Source organism: Carlito syrichta, unplaced genomic scaffold (genome assembly GCF_000164805.1).
Source record: "Carlito syrichta isolate Samal-C Ts95f unplaced genomic scaffold, Tarsius_syrichta-2.0.1 Scaffold315497, whole genome shotgun sequence".
Taxonomy (NCBI): Eukaryota; Metazoa; Chordata; class Mammalia; order Primates; family Tarsiidae; genus Carlito; species Carlito syrichta.
Window position 1 is genome coordinate 1404384 of NW_007259593.1, and position 13879 is coordinate 1418262.

The window sequence follows — 13879 nt, forward strand, 5'->3', positions numbered from 1 at the left end:
GCCAGGCGTGGTAGCGCATGCCTGTAATTCCAGCTACTTGGAAGGCCGAGGCGGAAGGATTGCCGGAGCCCAGCAGGTCGAGGCTGCGGTGGCCGGGAGCGGCCACTGCACTCCAGTCTGGGTGACAGAGTGAGACTCCAACTAAAAAAAAAAAAAAAAATAGGACTGAAATGTTACTGTGCAACTGTGAATATGTTCTGCAGATCATTGAGATAGAATTTAGCTAGGTTTGGTTACTTATGTTTTGCATGGGTTCTCATCGTGGAGATCTAGGACCAATTTCAAATGTATGCAACAACATAAACATTTGGACAATTTTTGAGATAATATAGCCAGCATTGAATTTATTTAAGTATAATTGTATTAGCTTGCTAAAGACATGAGGCTTACGCTGGGGACTCTCAGAAACTCTACCTCTACCTCCTGTGCGCTCTTAAGGATCTGAAGCAGTGATTCCCAACTTTTTTGGTATCGGAGGTGGAGGGGTGATTATCAGGCATTAGATTCTCATAGGGAGAGTGCAACATAGATCCCTTGCATGTGCAGCTCCCAGCGTAGGGTTCATGCTTCTAAGAGAATCTAATGCCGCCACTGATATTACAGATGGCAGAGCTCTGCTTGCCTGTCGCTCATCTCTTGCCGTATGGCCTGGTTCCTGACAGGTCACAGCCCACTGCTGATCCTCAGCTCGGGAGTTGGAACCCCTGGTCTAAAGGGCACGGTACTAGCTATTCTTGGGGAAGGTTACGGTAGTGCTGTTTCCTCATAAAGCAATTATTTGGGGGCTCTCTAGGAACATATTATTATAAGATATATTTTAGGGGGGTATAGCCTAGGCTTATTATATATAATGATAAAACCTTGTCTTGAATTTTATAGGTATAGCTAGGCACTTTCGTTTTGGAAACCAAGAAGATGCCCACGAATTTCTTCAATATACTGTTGATGCTATGCAAAAAGCATGCTTGAATGGCAGCAATAAGTAAGTACAAGAAAGCATCAATTATTTTTTTCATCTTGTATCTCTGCCTTATCTCAGAGTTTTGCCTTTTATGTTGAAATTATATAGATCTATATTTGCTTTCCTTTTCAACTTTGCACTGTTCTTTTCCTAATTGATATACACTATTTTTAAATGGTTAAAATTTAAAAACTTATGCTTACTATAACAGTTTGAATTTGCTCAATTATAGATATCACAAAATGAATATCGGTCTTGCCATTATTTAATCTCTGAGTGTCAACATGCCTCTGCTGATTTCAAACTAGCTTCTTCTCTTTTCTAGTTGTGCCTGACTTTTTTTTTTTTTTTTTTGGGTGAGAAAGCAGGATTTATTGAGAGGACAGAAAAGTTCCCACAGTAGGAGGGAGCCCGAAGGGGTTGCCCGACATTTTGTTGTTGTTGTTGCCCTCCAGTCTGTATTTGTTTCCTGCCTCTTTCTCTGTCTCTCTCTCCAGTCAGTTACCAATTCCTGTAGCTTTTTCCTCAAAACCTCAATGCAGACTCAAAGGAAGGTTGGGAGACAGATAATGTGTCCTCACACGGTTGCTATTATCTAAGCACAGCTGGTAAACCTCCCTTTGCATTCCTAGTGCCCCAGCACTGCTTTGTTCAGACTTTCATGATCTGGGAGATGATAGGTTGGGAAGAGGAGGATACTCTGCCTTCATCAGCCATTCCTTACTGCAGGGCCCAAGCCTGCTGAGGGTGTCGTCTTGCTTTAGGACCCAATTCCTGCCTTGACTTCAAAGTCCCTTCATAATACAGTTCCTGCTATCCTACCTCTTCCTACCATTTCCCATATCCTCACTGTGTTCTGGACAGGGAGGGCTATTCTCTGGCTGCCACATACACTATCTTGTAATTTTTTGTGGCTCTCCTGTTTGAATTCTTGTTCTTTTAAAAATATACATGCTTTTAAAATCTAGTTATAGTGTCTGTGATTTTTGCAGAACTCTTCTCTCATGTTATTGTTTGACTGTTTTTCAGGTTAGACAGACACACCCAGGCCACCACTCTTGTTTGTCAAATATTTGGAGGATACCTAAGATCTAGAGGTAAACTTTTGCTTAAAAAATGATAAAGCAATACTTGCATGTGGCTAAAAAAAATGCAGCAGGGAAGGGTTGATGATGAAAATGCATCTCCTCCAGCCCAGACTCCTATTCCCCTTCCCCAAAGGCAATCCCAGTACCAGTTTGTAGAAAATATTTCCAGTAGTGTCCTATGCATGAGCAAACTGGGAACAAACTCAGTGTTTTGCTTTCATTTTTCTCTCAATATTAGCAATCTTTTTACATTTCAGTACACATGTCTAACAAAGTCTTTCATAGTTGCAATGGTATTCCATTTATATTAGTCCCCTTTTGATAGATATTTATGTTGTTTCTGTTTTGTGGTTGTTATTACCATCAGTGCTTCCTTGAGCATCCATGTACACACACCTTTGTGTCTATGCAAAAGTAAATATGTAGGATAAATTCTTTGTATTACAATTTCTGTATCATAGGGTGTGTGTATTTTCAATTTTAATGCTGTCAAATTGTCCTTCCAAGAAGTTACACCAATTTATTTTCCAACCAATAGCATATAAGGTGCCAAACTCAAGATACTTTACCCATATTGTGTGTAGTATTAATGTTTTTTTTACCAATTTGATGGAAAAAATTATGTTTTTAAAAAATCTTCAGTTTGGAAATAGTATTTGGATTCTGCCATTTCAATAGTTGGTGCTGCTGTAATGATTACACTTTGCTTATCCTTTGCATTTTATTTTTATTTCAGTCAAATGTTTAAATTGCAAGGGTGTTTCAGATACTTTCGACCCATATCTTGATATAACATTGGAGATAAAGGTAAATTTGATAATTGTGATAGTTTCATTGAAAAAAATAAGTCATTTTATAAGCATTATGTATTTATAGCTCATTTATAATTTAGGCTCTGCTTGTTAAAAAATAATTGAAAATTGTAATATGCTAACATTTCATTTGGAAGAGATGATTCAAGCTTTATAATAGGCATCAAAAAAACTTAAAACAATCTTTTTAATTTTAATTTTTAAAATTTTATAATAATCTTTTATAGAGACAGGGTCTTGCTATGTTGCCCAGGCTGGTCTTGAACTCCTGGTCTCAAGTAATCCTCCTGCCTCAGCTTTTCAAGGTTCTGAGAGTACAGGCACAAGCCCTCATGCCTGGCAAAACAATCTTTATATTACCCTTTGACTTTTCATTTAATAAGTCTTAATGAAACCAGGCTTTAATGACTATATTAGCCAAACATGGGTGGTTATTATTCTTTAGAAATTGTTTTGCTTCTTGCATTTTCTAAATTCCTGTTTTTTTGTTCTTGAGCTTTCATTTTTCTTTATTATGAATACAATACATGCTGATGATAAAAATGAGTAACATTTCAGATATATGTAAAATGCTATCCCTCAGAATTAATTCTTTTTAAGTTTGATATATACTCCTCCAGAATATATTGTTTACTTTTTATAAAAATGGGATTTGCCTAATGTCTGTCTGGCCACTTGCTGTTTGCATGTAATTTTGCTTGTGGACCTTTCTGCATCAGTGTTTTTTGGGACATATGTCATACAGTGAATGGATATACCATAATTCATACACCCAGTTCCTTTCTGGTAGATATTTGGTTTGCTTCCAGTTTTATGCCATTTTAGGGTAATGCTGCAGTGAGCAGCCTCTATATCTTTGTTCAGGTTTGCTCATTTTTAATGGTGGGAAAATAATTTGGTATGTAGCTATATATAAGTGAACATATACAAAAGGAAAATTTTATTTTTTCATAAAGATTCTCATTTGTTTCTATATCTTGGAGTCTTCTGTTCTTTTTTTTGTTAAAGTGGCAGTGTATGGTAATATATTGTTTATGTTGTTTCCCTTCCCAGGCTGCTCAGAGTGTTAACAAAGCATTAGAGCAATTTGTGAAGCCAGAACAACTTGACGGAGAAAACTCTTACAAGTGCAGCAAGTATGTTGGGTGGTGACTTGCTAGTTCTTACTGCTGACTGCTCCTGTGGGATGGGGATGGCCAGGAAGGTTGGTTTGAAAGAGTCTGGTGTGTCTGAATGCCTCTACTGGATTGCCTTTAGTTGCTGATACCATCTGGGAAGACACTGCGTTGGTACAAAAGTAATTGCGATTTGAGATTGTGAATTTTCAATCATTTTAACTAGGCTCAAACACATCTTTATTTATCAAACTAGGAACCATTACAATCAACACATTTTTGCCAATGAGAAATAAGTTTGTTTATTCCTGTAGTGTAAAAATCCATGCTTTGGGATTCCATGAACTCTTGGAAAGCATTTTTGGCTGCAGGTGAACCAGCGTATTCACCTGCTGGTTGTGGAAGTGTTTTCCCTGCAAAAGGTTGTCAAAGTGCTTGAAGAAGTGGTAGTTGGTTGATGAGAGGGCAGGTGAATATAGTGCATGAGGCAAAATTTCGCTGCCCCATTTTGTTCAACTTTTCAAGTGTTGGTTGTACGACATGCGGTCAGGCAAGGTCGTGGAGAAGAATTGGGCGCTTTCTCTTGACCAATGCCAGCTGCAGGCATTGCAATTTTCAGTGCATCTCATTGATTTGCTGAGCATACTTCTCAGATGTAATGGTTTCGCCGGGCTTCAGAAAGCTGTAGTGGATCAGACCGGCAGCAGACTACCAAACAATGACCATAACCTTTTTTTTTTGGATACAAGTTTGACTTTGGGAAGTACTGTGGAGCAGCTTCTTGGTCTAACCACTGAGGTGGTTGTCGTATAATATCACTGGTTGTTGTATAAAATCTACTTTTCAGCCAGGCTCGGTGGCTCAGCTTGTAATCCTGCACTTCAGGAGGCTGAGGTGAGTGGATTGCCTGAGCCTGTGGGTTCGAGACCCGCCTGGGCAACTTGGCGAAACCTCATCTCTACAATAAATCAAAAATTAGCCAGGCGTGGTAGCACGTGCCTGTAGTTCCAACTACTTGGAAGGCTGAGGTGGAAGGATCGCCAGAGCGCAGCAGGTCAAGGCTGTGGGGCCAGGAGCATGCCACTGCACTCCAGTCTGGGTGACAGAGTGAGACTCCAACTCAAAAAAAAATAAAAATAAAAATTAAATCTACTTTTCATCGCATGTCACAATCAGACTGAGAAATTGTTCATTGTTGCCTAGAATAAAAGAAGACAACACTTCAAAATGGTAATTTTTTTGATTTTCGGTCAGCTCACGATGCACCCACTTATGGAACTTTTTCACTTTTCCAATTTGCTTCAAATACCATATGACCATAGAATGGTCGATGTTGAGTTCTTTGACAACTTCTTGTGTGGTTATAAGAGGATCAGCTTTGATGATTGCTCTCAGTTGGTTGTTGTCAACTTCTGATGACCAGCTATTATGCTCCTCACCTTCAAGGCTCTCATTTCCTTAGCATAACTTGTTGACTCACCACTGCACTGTACATTTGTTAGCAGTTTCTGGGCTAAATGCGTTGTTGATGTTGCAAGTTACCTCTGCTGCTTTACAACCCATTTTGAACTGGAATTTAAAAATCGCTTGAATTTGCTTTTGGTCTAACTTCATTTCCATAGTCTAAAATAAATGTTTAAAAAAAAAGCAAGTAATAAGTCATTAGCCAAAAAAAAAAAAGCTAGAGGTATGCATTAAAATGATGTATAACATAACCACATTCATTTAAGAACGTATTTCAATATCAAAACATATTTCAACTGCAAAAAACCCAATTAACGTTTGTACCAACCTAATACAAAGTCAAGAGCCTGCAGTGTCTCAGTGTTTATACTTCTTATAAGATGTGCAGCTCTGTGCCCTTGGGAGACAGGTACATCATTATTGGGCAGATTTGGTGGGAGGAGAGAGAGAAAATAATCTATGCACCACATGTTAGTACTGCCTCATAACTGCAGTTTGGGATGATGTCTGCCGAGCAGCATTTTCATTGACTTTCTTGTTATCAAAGAGTGGAGGTAGGGTGGAGGGTCACTTTCTCCCAGGATAAAGATCTTTCTCTTATGGTGGGTTCCCTTCTTGGGGTGGTATCTGCTGGAAACCTCTAATTTTGATTATTCGTTAATATGTTTCCCCATGAAATCAAGAGGGCCTGTTTTACGAATGCCCTATTTCATATGTATTAAGTAGATGTCTACTTTGTAGTCAGGCAGTAGGTAATTTTTATTATCAAATGTACATTTTGTGGAAATGAAAATCTCCCCCCTTTTCTCCAAGATCATAAAGGTTTCTCCTTTGTTTTTAAATGGCACAGATATTTCTAATCTTCCCTTCCTTTTGAATCTGGATAGGGCTTTGTTTTCACATAATTATACCAGTCTGAAAATCTATTCATTTTTCAGTTATGGATTGAGGAAAAACTTGTATTAGCCCAATTATAACATTATTGGTGACCTACATGACTTGGTTTTTCAGAATTGTCCTAGCTTCCTTTCCTTTCATGGTAATTAAGCGGTTTCCCTGTTTTGGGGGGTTGTTTGTTTGTTTGTTTGTTTGTTTGTGTCAGGGTCTCACTCTGTCACCCAGGCTGGAGTGCAGTGGCGCGATCAAGGCTTACTATAACCTCAACCTCCTGGGCTTAGGCAGTCCCTCCACCTCAGCCTCTTGAGTAGCTGGGAGAGTGCACCACTATGTCTGGCTAATTTCTTGGTTTTTTGGTTTTGTAGAGATGAGGTCCTGCTATATTGCTCAGGCTGGTCTTGAATTCCTGGCCTCAAGTGATCCTCCTGCCTCAGCCTCTCAGAGTGCTGGGATTACATGTGTGAACCACCATGCTCAACCTTCCCTGTATTTTTAATTTAATGTTTCCACTGTTGGTTGAGGGGGTAGTATTTCTCATCCAGTGTCCTTCTTTTGGAAACTTAATTTAGAATGCTTGAGAGAAATAACAGGGGAAAGACCAAAATACTAAAAAATAATAATAATAATTCATGTTTTTAAATTTTTGTCTTTGTTTATTTCAAGGTGTAAAAAGATGGTTCCAGCTTCAAAGAGATTCACCATACATAGATCCTCTAATGTTCTCACACTTTCTCTGAAACGTTTTGCAAATTTTACTGGTGGAAAAATTGCTAAGGTATGTCGATATAATCAATAATCGTTTGTTGAGCCTTTCAAGGCTTAAGTGTCAGTAGCTATTAAGGGTTATAAATGACCTAATTGAACAGTTTTGTTGACCAGTTTTCTGAATTTCTGTCAGCATTTGATAGCAAAAAACGGTCAAAGAACGGAGACAGTATTTTGGTATACACACTTATGAGTGTTTGTGTTTTTACTATATCCTTTAGCTGGCTAGACTTTCTAGTGATAAAACTTTAACTACTATCTACATTTGGACTTCACTGTCAATTTTTATGCTATCTGTGGTTATGAGAGGATATAGGGAGAGCTTGTATAATATGAAATCCAAAGAAGACTTCCTGCTAGACCTTGCCACTTTTTCTTCAAAGTTCATTTTCTTGTTTGTATTTGTTTTCTGGCTAGTAGTATGCTGAATCTCCTCATTTTCTTCTCACTTTCTAAAGGCTTGAAAGTGGTCGAAATTCAGCAGTATGCAGGAGAAATAAACAGTCCGTTCCTGAATTATTCAAAATAAAAATAAGCAATGATTAATGTCCAGAGTTTGTCATTCTGTGACTATCTCCTTTGATGGGTTTGAAGAATTCACTTAATGTGAATCATTATTTGTTAAAAAGGGAATAAAAAATGGGCCAGGCACAGTGGCTCATGTCTATAATCCCAGCATTTTGGGAGGCTTGGGTGGAAGGGTAAGACTTGAGCCCAGATTGAGACCAGCCTAAGCAATGTAGTGAGACCTTGTCTCTACAAAAAAATTTTAAAAATTAGCCAGGTATGGTGCTGTGTGGCCATAGTTCTAGCTACTTGAGAGGCTGAGGCAGAAGGATCACCTGAACCCAGGAGGTCAAGGCTGTGGTGAGCCACGATCATGCCACTACACTCCAGCCTGGGCAACAGAGGGAGACCCTGACTCAAAAAAAAAAATGCAATGGGATGACCTTAAATACACTTAGATTCAGGTATTCTCCCAGTTAATCAACTCTTTTGAAAGGTGGTTAAATGTATTAGGTTTCTGCTAGAATATCACAGGATGTAGTGTCCTAAATATGCCCTACCTAGATATGGGGAATGCTGGGTGTGCCCTTAGAAATGACGTTTCTTCTTTTTCCATTTTGGTTTAGGATGTGAAATATCCTGAGTATCTTGATATTCGGCCATATATGTCTCAACCAAACGGAGAGCCGATTGTCTATGTCTTGTATGCTGTGCTGGTGCACACTGGTTTTAATTGCCATGCTGGCCATTACTTCTGCTACATAAAAGTAAGCTGTGCAGATTTTGCTGATAACTGTTGTTACATATATGCTATAAGACTGCACTAGCATTCTTGAGGCGGGGAAGGTGGGACTTCTACAGGTAAAATGTGCATGCCCATTTAAAAAATATTTCTCTTGACTATGTTCCATGTTTTTCTAATTAAATCTGATCTCTCTCTTTTATTGGCCCTCTTTTGCAGGCTAGCAATGGCCTCTGGTATCAAATGAATGACTCCATTGTATCTACTAGTGATATTAGATCAGTACTCAATCAACAAGCTTATGTGCTCTTTTATATCAGGTATTGTCATGAAAACAGATTGTCGAGTTTTCTGTTATGTCATTTCTTCTCCTTTCATCAATGTATTTAAGTTCAATATTGAGATTTTTTTGTTTTTAAGGAGCTTAAAGGTGAATTCTGCCAAGTGCCTGACAGGAGGGAGGGTAGTTTCTGAGTATGGATTATGAGTTTGCATTAGCTTTCCTCTGTTGGGTCGGCCAGCACAAGGGACAGAGGAAGGAAATGGTGATAATCAAGGCAGGTGGGCTCCAACTGCTGGCAGCAGATGGAGTGGGCCTGGGGGATGTGGTGAGAGTGGGTGGAGGCCACAGGAAAAGGACTCTGAGCACTTGATGTGGTCACAGCCAGCATCTCCCAATTGCCGAGCACAGGCAGTCAGTCAGTTACCTTCCAGGCCGGGGCCTGGGCCAGCACCAGCGCTTGGGTCTGTCCTGTTGTGACTGTCCACTCTGCCTCACTAATTCCGTTTTTGGAAAAATAAGATGTGTGCTCCCTTTTTGATAGCTGAAAGTTAAGAATACCCTAAACTGTCCAATAGCAGCAGAACAATCATATCCATACACTGAAATATCAAACACTGGTGTTGCATCAGCCATGTGGGTTGAAGCATGGAGGGCGATCAGAGGACCTGCGTCTGAGGGACGCAGTGAGGAGTGGGGCTTTGTCCTGACTTTTCTGGACAGTGTAGATGTTCAACAATGGCATATGTTTATAATTAGAAAAGGGTAAACAGAAAAGAAAAATACCTTTCAGATACTAGCATCCTCAGAATACCTTGTATTATCTAGTTACCTTCCCCAATTACCCTTGTTGCTTCCTGATCTGAGTACTGACATTCTCCTAAACCTAAAGGAGAACATGTACATAGCTCTCTAGGATAGAACATAAAAGTGCTATTTCTTTCAATCAGTTTTCTACCTGAGGGGTTAAGTGCTGCTGAATTTGTAAATGAATCTCTTCTAAGGAGAAGCTCTGTGTCACCCTAAGCATATTACTCTCCTTGTCTCCAGGTCCCATGATGTGAAAAATGGAAGTGAACTTACTCATTCCACCCACCCTAACCCTGGCCAGTCCTCTCCCCGCCCAGTAATCAGTCAGCGGGTTGTCACCAACAAACAGGCTGCGTCAGGATTTATCGGACCACAGCTTCCCTCTCACATGATAAAGGTAATGTTTCATAGGGAGAATATAGTTTTTATGTTAACTTTTCAACAGATCTTCAAACCCTCAAGTTAACATCGTAGTAGTTGCTATGTCCTCATATACAACTGAATTTCTTGTCAGAAAGGTTTATTCGAGGCTTTCTTAGGAAATATTACCAATATACAGAAAACATCAGTGACCAAGAGGAAAGTCTGGGAAAGTATATTTAAAGTTTAGCTCCCACTTTGGATTTCTGTTCCACACAAAGGGTTAAACACTTGGGAATTCTTACTTCATGCTGGATTCCAGTAAAGTGACCTGTTTACAAGGACACTTTAGTTACGTCCATTTAGCTGTTTCAGTGGTGTGGTGTATTCCAGCTGCTGTCTGCTTGGGTGTGGTACCTACTCCCTGATAGTCCTACCGGGGAGAGCAGCAGTGAGCCCATGTCGCGTGGTGCTGTGTTCTAGAGCGGGGCCTCGCTTTTGCCAGACTCGTGAGAGATTGGACACAGCATGTTTGCATCGTTTGTGCTGTAGTGTCTTTAACACTTTTTCCATTGGAGTTTGCTTTGACTTACCGTATAGATTGTCTAGTTGTGTGTGTCTTTTCATGGACAGCAGATGGCTTAAAACAGAAGTCACGAATCAAGTACCTTTGTGAGCTGGGCAGACAACGGGCTCCTTGGTTGGGCTCTGCTTCAGAGACAGGGAACTGGCAAACTGGAGAGCATGTGCCTTGTGTAAAGGGGTGGCTGGCATTAATTTTTCAAGAGCTTTTGTTTTTTACCATGAAGCTTTCCAGTGTTAAGATAGCAGCTATTCAGATATTGAAGAAAACATTGTGAAGCTCAAACATGGTTCATCTGTAAACCATTTTTCAGGCCTGAGCCACCATGGAGATATAGCAGCAGGAGTGGAAACCTGTATGAGTAGAATGTGGAGCCATCATGGGTGGTGGTGGGGGAGCCATGGCTTAGTGTCTCCTGAAGCAGCCTCCACCCACGTGACTGCTTTCCATGCTCCGAGGCCAGGGTGATTCCTGCTTCCTGGTACTACTTTCTGTCTGTGCAGTGGTGGGCTCCCAAGAAACCCAACCAAAGGGCACACATGTGACTCCATGCACAAAGGGGTCTGTTTGAGTTCTGCCAGATTTGGAACAGAAATAATCGGCCTGGGGGTTGTATTCTGCCAAATATATATGTCCTATTTGTTGATTAATTGCCAGAATACTAGGACCTATGAAAGGTATGTGTGGGTAGGGGCAGACTGAGAGAAGAGAGAGGAGTTTCTAAATGTGTGAAACTTGTTAGTCATAAAAAGAAAAAGACTGAAATGGGAAGGGCTCATAAGCCCAAGATGGATTCTGTTTCTGTGACCATGTTTCTAGAGCTATGACCTGGCTGTGGTTTTCTTACCTCCAGAATCCACCTCTCTTAAATGGGACCGGACCATTGAAAGACACACCAAGCAGTTCCATGTCGAGTCCTAATGGAAATTCCAATGTCAACAGGGCTAGTCCTGTTAACGCTTCAACTTCTGTCCAAAACTGGTCAGTCAACAGGTCCTCGGTGATTCCAGAACATCCCAAGAAACAAAAAATCACAATCAGTATTCACAACAAGTTGCCTGGTCGCCAAAGTCAGTCTCAGCCCAACCTTCATAGCAGTTCGTTGGAGAACCCTCACAAGCCTGCTCCCTCTTCTACCATCACCAATTCTTCTGCAGTGCAGTCTACCTCGAATGCATCTACAACGTCCGTTTCTAGTAAAGTGACAAAATCGATTGCCCCCAGTGAGTCCTGTTCCAGGCCCGCGATGAATGGCAAGTCCAAGCTGAACTCAAGCGTGCTGGTCCCCTATGGCGCTGAGTCATCTGAAGAGTCTGATGAGGAGTCAAAGGGCCTAGGCAAGGAGAACGGCGTTGGCACGATTGCGAGCTCTCCCTCTTCCGTTCACGAAGCTGAGGACGACGAGGGCTCTCAGCATGAGCTTCAAGAGCCTGTCACTCTAAATGGTGCTAATAGCATGGACAGCGACCTGAAAGAAAACGGTCTGCCGTTTGATGATGCCGGTTGCCAAATCCAGCCTGCTCTGCATTCAGAAAACCCCTTTCCCAAGGTGAATGGTCTTCCTGGAAAGGTGAGTGAGCGTTGGGAGGGTTGGGGACAGGCTTTCTCTGAGTCTCATTTATGGCAGGCATGGGGTTGGCAACTAGAGTTGAAATACCTGTTTTTTATTGTAGTTGATTCCTGCTCCTTTGCCGTCTCTCCCAGAAGACACAATCTTAGAGACCTTCAAACTTAGCAGCAAAGTGAAAGGCTCAACGGATGAAACAAGGTAAAGTAAGAATAAATTAGAAGGAAGTGAAACTGCATAGTAGGCAGTCCGCTTGTGTCGGTGGATGGGTAAGTATTTTAACACTATAGATGTTTTATAATGAACATTTTGAATCCTGGAATGATTTGAATAATCATGTATATAATTTGTTAACTTGCCTTTTAGAAGAGAAAATAAAGCATTCAACATATGAGACTGAGTCCATGAAAACTTGATGTGCTCAAGTTGACACTTTCTTCTGTCTAGCCTCTTCTCTCTGGCTAGCTGTGTTAGTGGCATACTTAGGAATTTGATATCAAGCACTGTCTTATTTAGTTTTTTAAATCAGGAACAAATATATGAGATGTATTAAGGTTATAGGGCAAGAGTTCTCGACACCACCAAGTAGCAAATACAGTCACGTATCCCTTAATAACAGGGATATGTTGTAAGAAATGCATCATTAGGTGATTTCGTCATTGTGGGAACATCACAGAATATACTTACACAAACCTAGAGGGTACAGCCTACTATATACTTTGGCTATATGGTATGGCCTATTGTGCCTAGTCTGCAAACCTGTACAGCATGTTACTGTACTGAATACCATAGGCATTTGTAACTCAGTTGAATTGTGTATCTAAACACGGAAAAGGTAGAGTAAAAATATGGTATAAAAGATTTTTTAAATGGTACATGTGTATAGGGCACTTACCATGATTAGAACTTGCAGGACTGGAAGTTGCCCTGGGGGAGTCAGTCAGTGAATGAGTAAGTGGTGAGTGAATCTGAAGGCCTGCTACTATACTATACTTGTAAACCCTATACTTATAAAAGTATACTTATAAAGTATGCTTATAAAGTCTGCCGTAGACCTTATAAAAAACACTGTGCATTTAGGGCTACATTGAACTTGTTTTAAGAGGACTGCCTGGGACCAGGGGTTCAAGACCAGCCTAGGAAACTTGGCAAGACTTCATCTCTATAATAAATCAAAAAAGTAGCCAGGCATTGTGGCACACACTTGTAGTTTCCGCTACTTGGAAGGCTGAGGGGGAAGGATCCCCTAAGCCCAGCAGGTCAAGGCTGCAGTGGCTGTGAGCGTGCCACTGCACTCTAGTCTGGGTGACAGAGTGAGACTTGGACTTAAAACACAAAACAATTTATTTTGGGCAGGATACCTATGCCTATAATCCCAGCACTTTGGGAGGCTGAGGCTAGAGGATCACTTGAGGCCCGGAATTTGAGACCAGCCTGAGCAACATAGCAAGACTCCATCTCTACAAAACATAATAAAAATTAACTGGGCATGGTGGTAGTGCAGGCCTGTAGTCCCACTTAGTTGCATTTAGTGTCAGTGAAAACTGTGCCAATAATATAATACCTGGGGTTTTCACCCCCATGGCTGTTGGCACCTGTGGGCAGGAGGACACTTGCTCGCATGTGGGACATGTGGTGGGCCCCACCCATAGTGCTGGTGGGGCTCCCCATCATTGTGGCAGCCCCCAAATGGCCTCTGGCAGGTGGGAGTACCCCCACTGAGACCCTCCATCAGAAAGGCTTACTTATTAAAATGGACTGGAATAAATTCTGCAAGAAAGAACATGCGTTCCCAGTTCACCTTAAAGGTAGAATAGCTTGAATGCTCGGTCATAGTGACCTTCCTCTTGTTTCTTTCCTGATCTGGCTTAGTGGTTCTCAGACTTCATGTGCACGAGAGTGCTCATGGGCGGTTTATAAGCAAAGCC

At 41.0% G+C, this 13879-nt stretch overlaps 1 protein-coding gene across 2 annotated transcripts in view; it reads left to right on the plus strand.

Annotated features, from left to right (window-relative positions):
• The window catches only part of USP42 (ubiquitin specific peptidase 42), a 42657-nt gene that overhangs the window by 20112 nt on the left and 8666 nt on the right, over positions 1-13879 (plus strand). For both annotated transcript variants that reach the window (XM_008072912.1, XM_021706383.1), the window contains exons 4-13: positions 880-982; positions 1991-2058; positions 2786-2856; positions 3915-3997; positions 7001-7112; positions 8236-8376; positions 8571-8671; positions 9682-9838; positions 11238-11954; positions 12058-12152. In XM_008072912.1, the coding sequence (XP_008071103.1) occupies positions 880-982; positions 1991-2058; positions 2786-2856; positions 3915-3997; positions 7001-7112; positions 8236-8376; positions 8571-8671; positions 9682-9838; positions 11238-11954; positions 12058-12152 (1648 nt within the window). The remainder of the gene's footprint in view (positions 1-879; positions 983-1990; positions 2059-2785; positions 2857-3914; positions 3998-7000; positions 7113-8235; positions 8377-8570; positions 8672-9681; positions 9839-11237; positions 11955-12057; positions 12153-13879) is intronic.